The 15,561-nt window shown below is 60.7% G+C and overlaps 1 protein-coding gene across 1 annotated transcript in view; it reads left to right on the top strand.

Annotated features, from left to right (window-relative positions):
* The window catches only part of LOC139275700 (NACHT, LRR and PYD domains-containing protein 12-like), a 190,018-nt gene extending 176,091 nt beyond the window's left edge, over positions 1–13,927 (top strand). The window contains exon 11 of the mRNA XM_070892876.1: positions 13,708–13,927. Within this exon, the coding sequence (XP_070748977.1) occupies positions 13,708–13,795 (88 nt within the window). The 3' untranslated portion in view covers positions 13,796–13,927. The remainder of the gene's footprint in view (positions 1–13,707) is intronic.
* The last annotated feature ends 1,634 nt before the right edge of the window (positions 13,928–15,561 follow it).

The following is a 15,561-nucleotide window of genomic DNA, read 5'->3' on the forward strand; positions in this document are numbered from 1 at the left end:
CAGCACACCGATATCTCAGTACTACCCCTCCGACAGTGCAGCGCCCCCTCAGTACTGCCCCTCCGACAGTGCTGCGTTCATTCGGTACTGCCCCTCCAACAGGGCAGCGATCCCTCAGTCCTGCCCATCCAACAGTGCAGTGCTGCCTCAATCCTGCGTCTCTGATAGTGTGTCGCTCCCTCAATGCTGCACCTCTGACAGCACGCCGATATCTCAGTACTGCCCCTCCGACAGTGCAGTGCTCCCTCAGTACTGCCACTCCAACAGTGCAGCGCTCCCTCAGTACTGCCCCTCCGACAGTGCGGCGCTCCTTAGTACTGTCCCTCTGACACTGCAGCGCTCTCTCAGTATTGCCCCTCCGACAGTGCGGCACTCCCTCAGTACTTCCCCTCCGACACTGCGACACTCCGTCAGTACTGCCCCTCCGACAGTGCAGCACTCCCTCAGTACTGCCCCTCCGACACTGCGACACTCCGTCAGTACTGCCCCTCCGACAGTGCAGCACTCCCTCAGTACTTCCCCTCCGACACTGCGACACTCCGTCAGTACTGCCCCTCCGACAGTGCAGCACTCCCTCAGTGCTTCCCCTCCGACACTGCGACACTCCGTCAGTACTGCCCCTCCGACCGTGCGGAGATCCCTCAGCACTGCCCCTCAGACCATGCGTCACTCCCTCAGTACTGCCCTTCCGACAGTGCAGTGCTCCCTCAGTACTGCTCCTGCAACAGTGCAGTGCTCCCTCAGTACTGCTCCTGCAACAGTGCAGTACTCCCTCAGTACTACCCCTCCGACAGTGCAGCACTCCCTCAGTACTGCACCTCCGACAGTGCAGTGCTCCCTCAGTACTGCCCCTCCGACAGTGCTGCGTTCATTCGGTACTGCCCCTCCAATAGGGTAGCGATCCCTCAGTCCTGCCCATCCAACAGTGCAGTGCTGCCTCAATCCTGCGTCTCTGATAGTGTGTCGCTCCCTCAATGCTACACCTCTGACAGCACACCGATATCTCAGTACTGCCCCTCCGACAGTGCAGTGCTCCCTCAGTACTGTCCCTCGGACAGTGCAGCACTCCCTCAGTACCGCCCTCCGACAGTGCAGTGCTCCCTCAGTACTGCTCCTCCGACAGTGCGGAGCTCCCTCAGTACTGCCCCTCCAACCGTGCAGCGATCCCTCAGCACTGCCCCTCTGACAGTTCAGCGCTCCCTCAGCACTGCCCCTCAAACAGTGCGGCACTCCCTCAGTACTGCCCCTCCGACACTGCAGCGCTCTCTCAGTACTGCCCCTCCGACAATGCGGCGCTCCTCAGTACTGTCCCTCTGACACTGCAGCGCTCTCTCAGTACTGCCCCTCCGACAGTGCGGCACTCCCTCAGTACTGCCCCTCCGACACTGCGACACTCCGTCAGTACTGCCCCTCCGACAGTGCAGCACTCCCTCAGTACTGCCCCTCCGACAGTGCGGCGCTCCCTCAGTACTGCCCCTCCGACAGTGTTGCACTCCCTCAGTACTGCCCTCTGACAGTTCAGCACTCCCTTGGCACTGCCACTCCAACTGTGCGGCGCTCCCTCGGTATTGCCCCTCCGACAGTGCGTCGCTCCCTCCGTACTGCCCCACCGACAGTGCAGCACTCCCTCAGTACTGGCCCTCCGACAGTGCAGCGCTCCCTTAGTACTGACGTTCCGACAGTGCAGCACTCCCTCAATACTGCCCCTCCGACAGTGCAGCGATCACTCAGTACCGCTCCTCCGATTATGCAACGCTCCCTCAGAACTGCCCCTCCGACAGTGTGGCACTCCCTCAGTACTGCCCCTCCGACCGTGCGGAGATCCCTCAGCACTGCCCCTCAGACCATGCGGCACTCCCTCAGTACTGTCACTCCGACACTGCCACGCTCACTCGGTACTGTCCCTCCGACAGCGCAGCATTCCCTGAGTACTGCCCTTCCGACAGTGCGGGGCTCCCTCAGTATTGCCCCTCCGACAGTGCAGTGCTCCCTCAGTACTGCTCCTGCAACAATGCAGCACTCCCTCAGTACTACCCCTCCGACAGTGCAGTGCTCCCTCAGTACTGCCCTTCCGACAGTGCAGCGCTCCCTCCGTACTGCCCCTGTGACAGTGCAGCGCTCCCTCAATATTGCTGCTCTGAAATTGCGGCGCTCTCTCAATACTGCCCTTCCGACAGTACAGCACTCCCTCAGTACTGCCGCTCAAACAATGCAGTGGTCCCTCAGTACTGCCCCTCTGACAGTGCGGCATTCCCTCAGTAGTGTCCCTCCGACAGTGCGGCGCTCCCTCAGTACTGTCCCTCCGACCGTGCAGCGCTCCCTCAGTACTGCCCCTCCGACAGTGCGGCGCTCCCTCAATACTGCCCCTCCGACACTGTGGCCCTCCCTCAGTACAGTCCCTCCGACAGTGCGGCGCTCCCTCAGTACGGCCCCTCCGATAGAGCTGCGCTCCCTCAGTACTGCCCCTCCGACAGTGCGGCGCTCCCTCAGTACTGCCCCTCCGACAGTGCAGCACTCCCTCAGTACTGCCCTCTGACAGTTCAGCACTCCCTTGGCACTGGCCACTCCAACAGTGCGGCGCTCCCTCGGTATTGCCCCTCCGACAGTGCGTCGCTCCCTCCGTACTGCCCCACCGACAGTGCAGCACTCCCTCAGTACTGCCCCTCCGACAGTGCAGCGCTCCCTCACTACTGTCCCTCCGACAGTGCAGCGACCCCTCAGTATTGCCCGTGCAACAGTGCAGCGCTCCCTCGGTATTGCCCCTCCGACAGTGCATCGCTCCCTCCGTACTGCCCCTCCGACAGTGCATCGCTCCCTCAGTATTGCCCCTCCAACAATGCAGCACTCCCTCAGTACTGCCCCTCCGACAGTGCAGCGCTCCCTCAATATTGCTGCTCTGAAATTGCGGCGCTCTCTCAATACTGCCCTTCCGACAGTACAGCACTCCCTCATTACTGCCCCTCCGACAGTGCAGTGCTCCCTCAGTACTGCCGCTCCAACAATGCAGTGGTCCCTCAGTACTGCCCCTCTGACAGTGCGGCATTCCCTCAGTAGTGTCCCTCCGACCGTGCGGCGCTCCCTCAGCACTGCCCCTCCGACAGTGCGGTGCTCCCTCAGTACTGCCCCTCCGACAGTGCGGCGCTCCCTCAGTCCTACCCCTCCGACAGTGCAGCACTGCCTCAGTACTGCCCCTCCGACAGTGCGGTGCTCCCTCAGTACTGCCCCTCCGACAGTGCAGCACTCCCTCAGTACTGCCACTCCGACAGTGCAGTGATCCCTCAGTGCTTCCCCTCTGACAGTACAGCGCTCCCTCAGTACTGCCCCTCCAACAGTGCAGCGATCCCCCAGTACTGCCCCTCTGACAGTGCAGCGATCCCTCAGTACTGCCCCTCTGACAGTGCGGCGCTCCCTCAGTACTGCCCCTCCGACAGTGCGGCACTCCCTCAGTACTGCCCCTCTGACAGTGCAGCGATCCCTCAGTGCTGCCCCTCCAACAGTGCGGCGATCTCTGAGTACTGCCCCTCCGAAAGTGCGGAGCTCCCTCAGTACTGCTGCTCCAACAATGCAGTGGTCCCTCAGTACTTCCCCTCCGACCTTGCGGCGCTCCCTCAGTTCTGCCCCTCCGATAGTGTTGCGCTCCCTCAGTACTGTCCCTCCTACAGTGCAGCGCTCCCTCAGTACTGCTCCTCCGACAGTGCAACGCTCCCTCATTACTCCTGCTCTGACCGTGCTGCGCTCCCTCAGTAGTCACTCCGACAGTGCGGCGCTCGCTCGGTACTGCCCCTCCGACAGTGCTGCGCTCCCTCAGTACTGCCCCTCCGACAGTGCAGCACTCCCTCAATACTGCCCCTCCAAAAATGCGGTGCTCCCTCAGTACTACCCCTCCAAAAATGCGGCGCTCCCTCAGTACTACCCCTCCGACAGTGCTGCGCTCCCTCAGTACTGCCCCTCCGACAGTGCAGTGCTCCCTCAGTACTGCCCCTCCGACAATGCAGCGCTCCCTCCGTACTGCCCCTGTGACAGTGCAGCGCTCCCTCAATATTGCTGCTCTGAAATTGCGGCGCTCTCTCAATACTGCCCTTCCGACAGTACAACACTCCCTCATTACTGCCCCTCCGACAGTGCTGCGCTCACTCGGTACTGCCCGTCCGACAGTGCAGCGATCCTCCAGAACCGGCCCTCCGACAGTGCGGCGCTCCCCCAGTACTGCCCCTCCAACAGCGCGGCGCTCCCTCAGTACTGCCCCTCCGACAGTGCGGTGCTCCCTCAGTACTGCCCCTCCGACAGTGCAGCACTCCCTCAGTACTGCCACTCCGACAGTGCAGTGATCCCTCAGTGCTTCCCCTCTGACAGTACAGCGCTCCCTCAGTACTGCCCCTCCAACAGTGCAGCGATCCCCCAGTACTGCCCCTCTGACAGTGCAGCGATCCCTCAGTACTGCCCCTCTGACAGTGCGGCGCTCCCTCAGTACTGCCCCTCCGACAGTGCGGCACTCCCTCAGTACTGCCCCTCTGACAGTGCAGCGATCCCTCAGTGCTGCCCCTCCAACAGTGCGGCGATCTCTGAGTACTGCCCCTCCGAAAGTGCGGAGCTCCCTCAGTACTGCTGCTCCAACAATGCAGTGGTCCCTCAGTACTTCCCCTCCGACCTTGCGGCGCTCCCTCAGTTCTGCCCCTCCGATAGTGTTGCGCTCCCTCAGTACTGTCCCTCCTACAGTGCAGCGCTCCCTCAGTACTGCTCCTCCGACAGTGCAACGCTCCCTCATTACTCCTGCTCTGACCGTGCTGCGCTCCCTCAGTAGTCACTCCGACAGTGCGGCGCTCGCTCGGTACTGCCCCTCCGACAGTGCTGCGCTCCCTCAGTACTGCCCCTCCGACAGTGCAGCACTCCCTCAATACTGCCCCTCCAAAAATGCGGTGCTCCCTCAGTACTACCCCTCCAAAAATGCGGCGCTCCCTCAGTACTACCCCTCCGACAGTGCTGCGCTCCCTCAGTACTGCCCCTCCGACAGTGCAGTGCTCCCTCAGTACTGCCCCTCCGACAATGCAGCGCTCCCTCCGTACTGCCCCTGTGACAGTGCAGCGCTCCCTCAATATTGCTGCTCTGAAATTGCGGCGCTCTCTCAATACTGCCCTTCCGACAGTACAACACTCCCTCATTACTGCCCCTCCGACAGTGCTGCGCTCACTCGGTACTGCCCGTCCGACAGTGCAGCGATCCTCCAGAACCGGCCCTCCGACAGTGCGGCGCTCCCCCAGTACTGCCCCTCCAACAGCGCGGCGCTCCCTCAGTACTGCCCCTCCGACAGTGCGGAGCTCCCTCAGTACTGCCTTTTCAATAATGCAGTGGTCCCTCAGAACTGCCCCTCCAACAGAGCACTGATCCCTCAGTGCTGCCGGACCTCCGACCGTGCGGCACTCCCTCAGTACTGCCCCTCCAACAGTGCAGCATTCCCTGAGTACTGCCCTTCCGACAGTGCGGAGCTCCCTCAGTATTGCCCCTCTGACAGTGCAGCGTTCCCTGAGTACTGCCCCTCCGACACTGCGGGGCTCCCTCAGTATTGCCCCTCCGACAGTGCGGCACTCCCTCAGTACTGCTCCTCCAACAATGCACCAATCCCTCAGTACTACCCCTCCGACAGTGCGGCGCTCTCTCGGTACTGCCCCTCTGACAGTGCAGCGATCCCCCAATACCACCCCTCCGACAGTGCGGCGCTCCCTCAGTGCTGCCCCTCCGGCAGTGCGGCGATCTCTGAGTACTGCCCCTCCGAATGTGCGGAGCTCCCTCAGTACTGCCTCTCCAATAATGCAGTGGTCCCTCAGTACTGCCCCTCCGACAGTGCAGCGCTCACTCGGTACTGCCCCTCCGACTGTGCAGCATTCCCTGAGTACTGCTCTTCCGACAGTGCGGGGCTCCCTCAGTATTGCCCCTCCGACAGTGCAGTGCTCCCTCAGTGCTGCCCCTCCGACAATGCGGCGCTCCCTCAGTACTGCCCCTCCGACAGTGCTGCGCTCATTCGTTACTGCCCCTCCGACAGTGCAGTGCTCCCTCAGTACTGCCCCTCCGACAGTGCTGCGCTCCCTCAGTACTGCCCCTCCAACAGTGCAGTGCTCCCTCGGTACTGCCCCTCCGACAGTGCAGTGCTCCCTCAGTATTGCCCCTCCGACAGTGCAGTGCTCCCTCAGTACTGCACCTCCGACAATGCGGCGCTCCCTCAGTACTGCCCCTCCGACAGTGCTGCGCTCATTCGGTACTGACCCTCCGACAGTGCAGTGCTCCCTCAGTACTGCCCCTCCGACAGTGCTGCGCTCCCTCAGTACTGCCCCTTCAACAGGGCAGCGATCCCTCAGTCCTGCCCATCCAACAGTGCAGTGCTGCCTCAATCCTGCGTCTCTGATAGTGTGTCGCTCCCTCAATGCTACCCCTCTGACAGCACGCCGATATCTCAGTACTGCCCCTCCGACAGTGCAGTGCTCCCTCATTACTGCCACTCCAACAGTGCAGCGCTCCCCTAGTACTGTCTCTCCGACAGTGCAGCGCTCCCTCAGTACTGCCCCTCCGACAGTGCAGTGCTCCCTCATTACTGCCACTCCAACAGTGCAGCGCTCCCCTAGTACTGTCTCTCCGACAGTGCAGCGATCCCCCAGTACCGGCACACCGACAGTGCGGTACTCCCTCAGTACTGCTCCTCCAACAATGCAGCGCTCCCTCAGTACTACCCCTCCGACAGTGCAGTGCTCCCTCACTACTGCCACTCCGACAGTGCAGTATTACATCAGTACTGCCCCTCCGACAGTACTGGGCTTCATTTGTACTGCCCCTCCGACAGTGCAGCGCTTCCTCAATACTGCCCCTCCGACAGTGCAGTGCTCCTTCAGTACTGCCCCTCTGACAGTGCGGTGCTCCCTCAGTACTGCCCCTCCGACAGTGCAGCGCTTCCTCAATACTGTCCCTAAAACAGTGCAGTGCTGCCTCAATCCTGCGTCTCTGATAGTGTGTCGCTCCCTCAATGCTACACCTCTGACAGCACACCGATATCTCAGTACTACCCCTCCGACAGTGCAGCGCCCCCTCAGTACTGCCCCTCCGACAGTGCTGCGTTCATTCGGTACTGCCCCTCCAACAGGGCAGCGATCCCTCAGTCCTGCCCATCCAACAGTGCAGTGCTGCCTCAATCCTGCGTCTCTGATAGTGTGTCGCTCCCTCAATGCTGCACCTCTGACAGCACGCCGATATCTCAGTACTGCCCCTCCGACAGTGCAGTGCTCCCTCAGTACTGCCACTCCAACAGTGCAGCGCTCCCTCAGTACTGCCCCTCCGACAGTGCGGCGCTCCTCAGTACTGTCCCTCTGACACTGCAGCGCTCTCTCAGTATTGCCCCTCCGACAGTGCGGCACTCCCTCAGTACTTCCCCTCCGACACTGCGACACTCCGTCAGTACTGCCCCTCCGACAGTGCAGCACTCCCTCAGTACTGCCCCTCCGACACTGCGACACTCCGTCAGTACTGACCCTCCGACAGTGCAGCACTCCCTCAGTACTTCCCCTCCGACACTGCGACACTCCGTCAGTACTGCCCCTCCGACAGTGCAGCACTCCCTCAGTGCTTCCCCTCCGACACTGCGACACTCCGTCAGTACTGCCCCTCCGACCGTGCGGAGATCCCTCAGCACTGCCCCTCAGACCATGCGTCACTCCCTCAGTACTGCCCTTCCGACAGTGCAGTGCTCCCTCAGTACTGCTCCTGCAACAGTGCAGTACTCCCTCAGTACTACCCCTCCGACAGTGCAGCACTCCCTCAGTACTGCACCTCCGACAGTGCAGTGCTCCCTCAGTACTGCCCCTCCGACAGTGCTGCGTTCATTCGGTACTGCCCCTCCAATAGGGTAGCGATCCCTCAGTCCTGCCCATCCAACAGTGCAGTGCTGCCTCAATCCTGCGTCTCTGATAGTGTGTCGCTCCCTCAATGCTACACCTCTGACAGCACACCGATATCTCAGTACTGCCCCTCCGACAGTGCAGTGCTCCCTCAGTACTGTCCCTCGGACAGTGCAGCACTCCCTCAGTACCGCCCTCCGACAGTGCAGTGCTCCCTCAGTACTGCTCCTCCGACAGTGCGGAGCTCCCTCAGTACTGCCCCTCCAACCGTGCAGCGATCCCTCAGCACTGCCCCTCTGACAGTTCAGCGCTCCCTCAGCACTGCCCCTCAAACAGTGCGGCACTCCCTCAGTACTGCCCCTCCGACACTGCAGCGCTCTCTCAGTACTGCCCCTCCGACAATGCGGCGCTCCTCAGTACTGTCCCTCTGACACTGCAGCGCTCTCTCAGTACTGCCCCTCCGACAGTGCGGCACTCCCTCAGTACTGCCCCTCCGACACTGCGACACTCCGTCAGTACTGCCCCTCCGACAGTGCAGCACTCCCTCAGTACTGCCCCTCCGACAGTGCGGCGCTCCCTCAGTACTGCCCCTCCGACAGTGTTGCACTCCCTCAGTACTGCCCTCTGACAGTTCAGCACTCCCTTGGCACTGCCACTCCAACTGTGCGGCGCTCCCTCGGTATTGCCCCTCCGACAGTGCGTCGCTCCCTCCGTACTGCCCCACCGACAGTGCAGCACTCCCTCAGTACTGGCCCTCCGACAGTGCAGCGCTCCCTTAGTACTGACGTTCCGACAGTGCAGCACTCCCTCAATACTGCCCCTCCGACAGTGCAGCGATCACTCAGTACCGCTCCTCCGATTATGCAACGCTCCCTCAGAACTGCCCCTCCGACAGTGTGGCACTCCCTCAGTACTGCCCCTCCGACCGTGCGGAGATCCCTCAGCACTGCCCCTCAGACCATGCGGCACTCCCTCAGTACTGTCACTCCGACACTGCCACGCTCACTCGGTACTGTCCCTCCGACAGCGCAGCATTCCCTGAGTACTGCCCTTCTGACAGTGCGGGGCTCCCTCAGTATTGCCCCTCCGACAGTGCAGTGCTCCCTCAGTACTGCTCCTGCAACAATGCAGCACTCCCTCAGTACTACCCCTCCGACAGTGCAGTGCTCCCTCAGTACTGCCCCTCCGACAGTGCAGCGCTCCCTCCGTACTGCCCCTGTGACAGTGCAGCGCTCCCTCAATATTGCTGCTCTGAAATTGCGGCGCTCTCTCAATACTGCCCTTCCGACAGTACAGCACTCCCTCAGTACTGCCGCTCAAACAATGCAGTGGTCCCTCAGTACTGCCCCTCTGACAGTGCGGCATTCCCTCAGTAGTGTCCCTCCGACAGTGCGGCGCTCCCTCAGTACTGTCCCTCCGACCGTGCAGCGCTCCCTCAGTACTGCCCCTCCGACAGTGCGGCGCTCCCTCAATACTGCCCCTCCGACACTGTGGCCCTCCCTCAGTACAGTCCCTCCGACAGTGCGGCGCTCCCTCAGTACGGCCCCTCCGATAGAGCTGCGCTCCCTCAGTACTGCCCCTCCGACAGTGCGGCGCTCCCTCAGTACTGCCCCTCCGACAGTGCAGCACTCCCTCAGTACTGCCCTCTGACAGTTCAGCACTCCCTTGGCACTGGCCACTCCAACAGTGCGGCGCTCCCTCGGTATTGCCCCTCCGACAGTGCGTCGCTCCCTCCGTACTGCCCCACCGACAGTGCAGCACTCCCTCAGTACTGCCCCTCCGACAGTGCAGCGCTCCCTCACTACTGTCCCTCCGACAGTGCAGCGACCCCTCAGTATTGCCCGTGCAACAGTGCAGCGCTCCCTCGGTATTGCCCCTCCGACAGTGCATCGCTCCCTCCGTACTGCCCCTCCGACAGTGCATCGCTCCCTCAGTATTGCCCCTCCAACAATGCAGCACTCCCTCAGTACTGCCCCTCCGACAGTGCAGCGCTCCCTCAATATTGCTGCTCTGAAATTGCGGCGCTCTCTCAATACTGCCCTTCCGACAGTACAGCACTCCCTCATTACTGCCCCTCCGACAGTGCAGTGCTCCCTCAGTACTGCCGCTCCAACAATGCAGTGGTCCCTCAGTACTGCCCCTCTGACAGTGCGGCATTCCCTCAGTAGTGTCCCTCCGACAGTGCGGCGCTCCCTCAGTACTGTCCCTCCGACCGTGCGGCGCTCCCTCAGCACTGCCCCTCCGACAGTGCGGTGCTCCCTCAGTACTGCCCCTCCGACAGTGCGGCGCTCCCTCAGTCCTACCCCTCCGACAGTGCAGCACTGCCTCAGTACTGCCCCTCCGACAGTGCGGTGCTCCCTCAGTACTGCCCCTCCGACAGTGCAGCACTCCCTCAGTACTGCCACTCCGACAGTGCAGTGATCCCTCAGTGCTTCCCCTCTGACAGTACAGCGCTCCCTCAGTACTGCCCCTCCAACAGTGCAGCGATCCCCCAGTACTGCCCCTCTGACAGTGCAGCGATCCCTCAGTACTGCCCCTCTGACAGTGCGGCGCTCCCTCAGTACTGCCCCTCCGACAGTGCGGCACTCCCTCAGTACTGCCCCTCTGACAGTGCAGCGATCCCTCAGTGCTGCCCCTCCAACAGTGCGGCGATCTCTGAGTACTGCCCCTCCGAAAGTGCGGAGCTCCCTCAGTACTGCTGCTCCAACAATGCAGTGGTCCCTCAGTACTTCCCCTCCGACCTTGCGGCGCTCCCTCAGTACTGCCCCTCCGATAGTGTTGCGCTCCCTCAGTACTGCCCCTCCGACAGTGCAGCGCTCCCTCAGTACTGCTCCTCCGACAGTGCAACGCTCCCTCATTACTCCTGCTCTGACCGTGCTGCGCTCCCTCAGTACTGTCACTCCGACAGTGCGGCGCTCGCTCGGTACTGCCCCTCCGACAGTGCTGCGCTCCCTCAGTACTGCCCCTCCGACAGTGCAGCACTCCCTCAATACTGCCCCTCCAAAAATGCGGCGCTCCCTCAGTACTACCCCTCCGACAGTGCGGCGCTCCCTCAGAACTGCCCCTCCAGCAGGGCGCCGCTCCCTCAGTGCTGAGTCTCCGACCGTGCTGCGCTCCCTCAGTACTGCCCCTCCGACAGTGCGGCGCTCCCTCAGTACTGCCCCTCCGACAGTGCAGTGCTCCCTCAGTACTGCCCCTCCAAAAATGCGGCGCTCCCTCAGTACTACCCCTCCGACAGTGCTGCGCTCCCTCAGTACTGCCCCTCCGACAGTGCAGTGCTCCCTCAGTACTGCCCCTCCGACAATGCAGCGCTCCCTCCGTACTGCCCCTGTGACAGTGCAGCGCTCCCTCAATATTGCTGCTCTGAAATTGCGGCGCTCTCTCAATACTGCCCTTCCGACAGTACAACACTCCCTCATTACTGCCCCTCCGACAGTGCTGCGCTCACTCGGTACTGCCCGTCCGACAGTGCAGCGATCCTCCAGAACCGGCCCTCCGACAGTGCGGCGCTCCCCCAGTACTGCCCCTCCAACAGCGCGGCGCTCCCTCAGTACTGCCCCTCCGACAGTGCGGAGCTCCCTCAGTACTGCCTTTTCAATAATGCAGTGGTCCCTCAGAACTGCCCCTCCAACAGAGCACTGCTCCCTCAGTGCTGCCGGACCTCCGACCGTGCGGCACTCCCTCAGTACTGCCCCTCCAACAGTGCAGCATTCCCTGAGTACTGCCCTTCCGACAGTGCGGAGCTCCCTCAGTATTGCCCCTCCGACAGTGCAGCGTTCCCTGAGTACTGCCCCTCCGACACTGCGGGGCTCCCTCAGTATTGCCCCTCCGACAGTGCGGCACTCCCTCAGTACAGCTCCTCCAACAATGCACCAATCCCTCAGTACTACCCCTCCGACAGTGCAGCGCTTCCTCAATACTGCCCCTCCGACAGTGCGGTGCTCCCTCAGTACTGCCCCTCCGACAGTGCAGTGCTTCCTCAATACTGCCCCTCCGACAGTGCAGTGCTCCCTCAGTACTGCCCCTCCGACAGTGCAGTGCTCCCTCACTATTGCCCCTCCGACAGTGCAGCACTCCCTCAGTACTGCCACTCCGACAGTGCAGTGATCCCTCAGTGCTAGTTCAGCGCTCCCTCATTACTGCCCCTCCGACAGTGCGGTTCTCCCTCAGTACTGTCCCTCCGACACTGCAGCGCTCCCTCAGTACTGCTCCTCCGACTGTGCAACGCTCCCTCATTACTACTACTCCGACAGTGCGGCACTCCCTCAATACTGCCCCTCCGAACGTGCGGAGATCCCTCAGCACTGCCCCTCAGACCATGCGGCACTCCCTCAGTACTGTCACTCCGACACTGCCACGCTCACTCGGTACTGTCCCTCCGACAGCGCAGCATTCCCTGAGTACTGCCCTTCCGACAGTGCGGGGCTCCCTCAGTATTGCCCCTCCGACAGTGCAGTGCTCCCTCAGTACTGCTCCTGCAATAATGCAGCACTCCCTCAGTACTACCCCTCCGACAGTGCAGTGCTCCCTCAGTACTGCCCCTCCGATAGTGCTGCGCTCATTCGGTACTGCCCCTCCAACAGGCCAGCGATCCCTCAGTACTGCCCATCCAACAGTGCAGTGCTGCCTCAATCCTGCGTCTCTGATAGTGTGTCGCTCCCTCAATGCTACCCCTCTGACAGCACACCGATATCTCAGTACTGGTCCTCCAACAGTGCGGCACTCCCTCAATACTGCCACTCCAACAGTGCAGTGCTCCCTCATTACTGCCCCTCCGACACTGCAGCGCTCCCTCAGTACCGCCCTCCGACATTGCGGCGCTCCCTCAGTGCTGCCCCTCCGACAGTTCGGCGATCTCTGAGTACTGCCCCTCCGAAACTGCGGAGCTCCCTCAGTACTGCCCCTACGACAGTGCAGCGCTCCATCAGTACTGCCCCTCCGACAGTGCGGCGCTCTCTCAGTGCTGCCCCTCCGACAGTTCGGCGATCTCTGAGTACAGCCCCTCCGAAACTGCGGAGCTCCCTCAGTACTGCCCCTACGACAGTGCAGCGCTCCATCAGTACTGCCCCTCCGACAGTGCAGCGCTCCATCAGTACTGCCCCTCCGACAGTGCAGCGCTCCCTCAGTACTGCCCCTCCAACAGTGCAGCGCTCCCTCAGTACTGCCCCTACGACAGTGCAGCGCTCCATCAGTACTGCCCCTCCAACAGTGCAGCGCTCCATCAGTACTGCCCCTCCGACAGTGCAGCGCTCCATCAGTACTGCCCCTACGACAGTGCAGTGCTCCATCAGTACTGCCCCTCCGACAGTGCAGCGCTCCCTCAGTACTGCCCCTACGACAGTGCAGCGCTCCATCAGTACTGCCCCTCCGACAGTGCAGCGCTCCATCAGTACTGCCCCTCCGACAGTCTGACAGTGCAGCGCTCGCTCGGTACCGCCCCTCCGACAGTGCGACAGTGCGGCGCTCCCTCTGTACCGCCCCTCCGACAGTGCGACAGTGCAGCGCTCCATCAGTACCGCCCCTCCGACAGTCCGACAGTGCGGCGCTCCCTCTGTACCGCCCCTCCGACAGTGCGGCGCTCCCTCTGTACCTCCCCTCCGACAGTGCAGAGCTCCATCAGTACTGCCCCTCCGACAGTGCGGCGCTCCCTCTGTACCTCCCCTCCGACAGTGCGGCGCTCCCTCGGTACCGCCCCTCCGACAGTGCGGCGCTCCCTCGGTACCGCCCCTCCGTTGCGGTCTGTGAAATGCTGGTCGAGTTTGTGGCTGAATGGGTTGTACTATCAGGAGGCCATTCAATGTGAATCTGATTTATGTTGTTTCTTTTTCAGGCTGAACATGAATAAGATAACGATTGAGGGGAAGTCTGCCTTGGTCTCGCCAAAGTTGGGCACGCCCGCTCTGAAAGTGATTGTGTGATTATGCCAACAAAAGGCACGAGGAAGTGTTTCCCCTTTCACGCGTACGGCTCGATCCGCATCATCTCTCTCTATGTCTCGCTCGGCACAACTTTGTATTTCCTCGTTCAATAAAGACTTAGTTTGAAAGGAAGGGGAAGAATGTATTAAAATAATAGTGTATCAGAAAATGGGGTCAAAGCAGGGAAAACTGGTGAAAAGACAAATTTTAAAACTTTTTATCTGAATGCATGCAGCATTCGTAACAAGGTAGATGAGTTGACGGCACAAATAGATACAAATGGGTATGATCTGTGCAAAGTCCTTACACAATACCACAAATCCACACGAGACACATTTTATGGACAAGGTCACTCCATGACCTGTACCTTTATTCACAGGACCAAGACGTGATGACCCTGCGTGGGACCTCCCTTTATATACCTGGATGACCAGGTGAGGAGTGTCTCCCACAAGTTCACCTCCTGTGGTCAATGTGTGCATTGCTTACGTATATACAGTATTGCAGTGTTGTTACATAAAGGTTACATACATGACATCACATCCCCCTCAACGTCTTATTGGGATCATAGGTTAAGTCTCTCGGGCGGTCTGCGCGCTCTCGTGGAGCGCCGCAGTTGAGGCTCTGGCTGTTGAGCCTTGGTATGCGTGTCCCCTGTGGTGATTCCGGCTTGTCCGGGCTGGCCGCAGGGATTGTGCCTGCTGCTGAATGTTCTTGTTGCTCGTTCACTGGCGGTGGTGCGAATACCATCTCATGATCTTCTTCAGGTTCCTCAGTGTCCATGCTGAACCTTTTTTTTACTTGGTCCAGATGCTTGCAGCATATCTGTCCATTGTTAAGTTTAACCACGATGACCCTATTCCCCTCTTTGTCTATTACAGTACCCTCAAGCCATTTGGGCCCCAAAGCGTGATTGAGAACAAATAAGGGGTCATCAATTTCTTTACATCTCCCCCTTGAATTTCGGTCATGGTACTCGTTTTGGGACTTGCGCTTGCCCTCAACAATGAGGGACAGGGCTGGATGAATGAGAGACAGCCGAGTTTTGAGTGTTCGTTTCATGAGTAGCTCCGCGGGCGGGACCCCCGGTGAGCGAGTGCGGTCAGGACCTATAGGCCAGCAGGAGGCGCGATAGGCGGCATTGAAGGGAGGGTCCTTGAATCCGGAGCATGCCTTGTTTTATGATTTGGACCGCACGTTCCGCCTGGCCATTGGAGGCCGGCTTGAACAGTGCTGTCCTGACATGGTTAATGCCATTACACGACATGAACTCCCGGAATTCGTAGCTTGTGAAACATGGGCCATTATCGCTAACAAGGATGTCCGGCAAGCCGTGGGTCGCAAAGACAGCACACAGACTCTCCACAGTGGTGGATGTCGTGCATGAATTCAAAATGATGCACTCGATCCATTTCGAGTACGCATCAACCACAATGAGAAACATTTTTCCCATGAGCGGGCCCGCGTCGTCTAGGTGAATACGTGACCATGGCCTGGTGGGCCAGGGCCACGGGCTGAGCGGGGCCTCCTTGGGGGCATTACCTAGCTGGGCACACGTCGTGCACCTGCGAACACAGTGTTCCAGGTCTTAATTGATTCCCGGCCACCATACATGTGACCGGGCAATGGCCTTCATCAGCATGCCTGGGTGCTCGCTGTGGAGTTCCCTGATGAATGCTTCCCTGCCCCTCTGGGGCATGACTCCATAGTAGGCTGTCGACTTGGATGGAGAGCTCATCCATCCGTCTGTGAAACGGTCTGACCTC

Source organism: Pristiophorus japonicus, chromosome 11 (genome assembly GCF_044704955.1).
Source record: "Pristiophorus japonicus isolate sPriJap1 chromosome 11, sPriJap1.hap1, whole genome shotgun sequence".
NCBI lineage: Eukaryota > Metazoa > Chordata > Chondrichthyes > Pristiophoridae > Pristiophorus > Pristiophorus japonicus.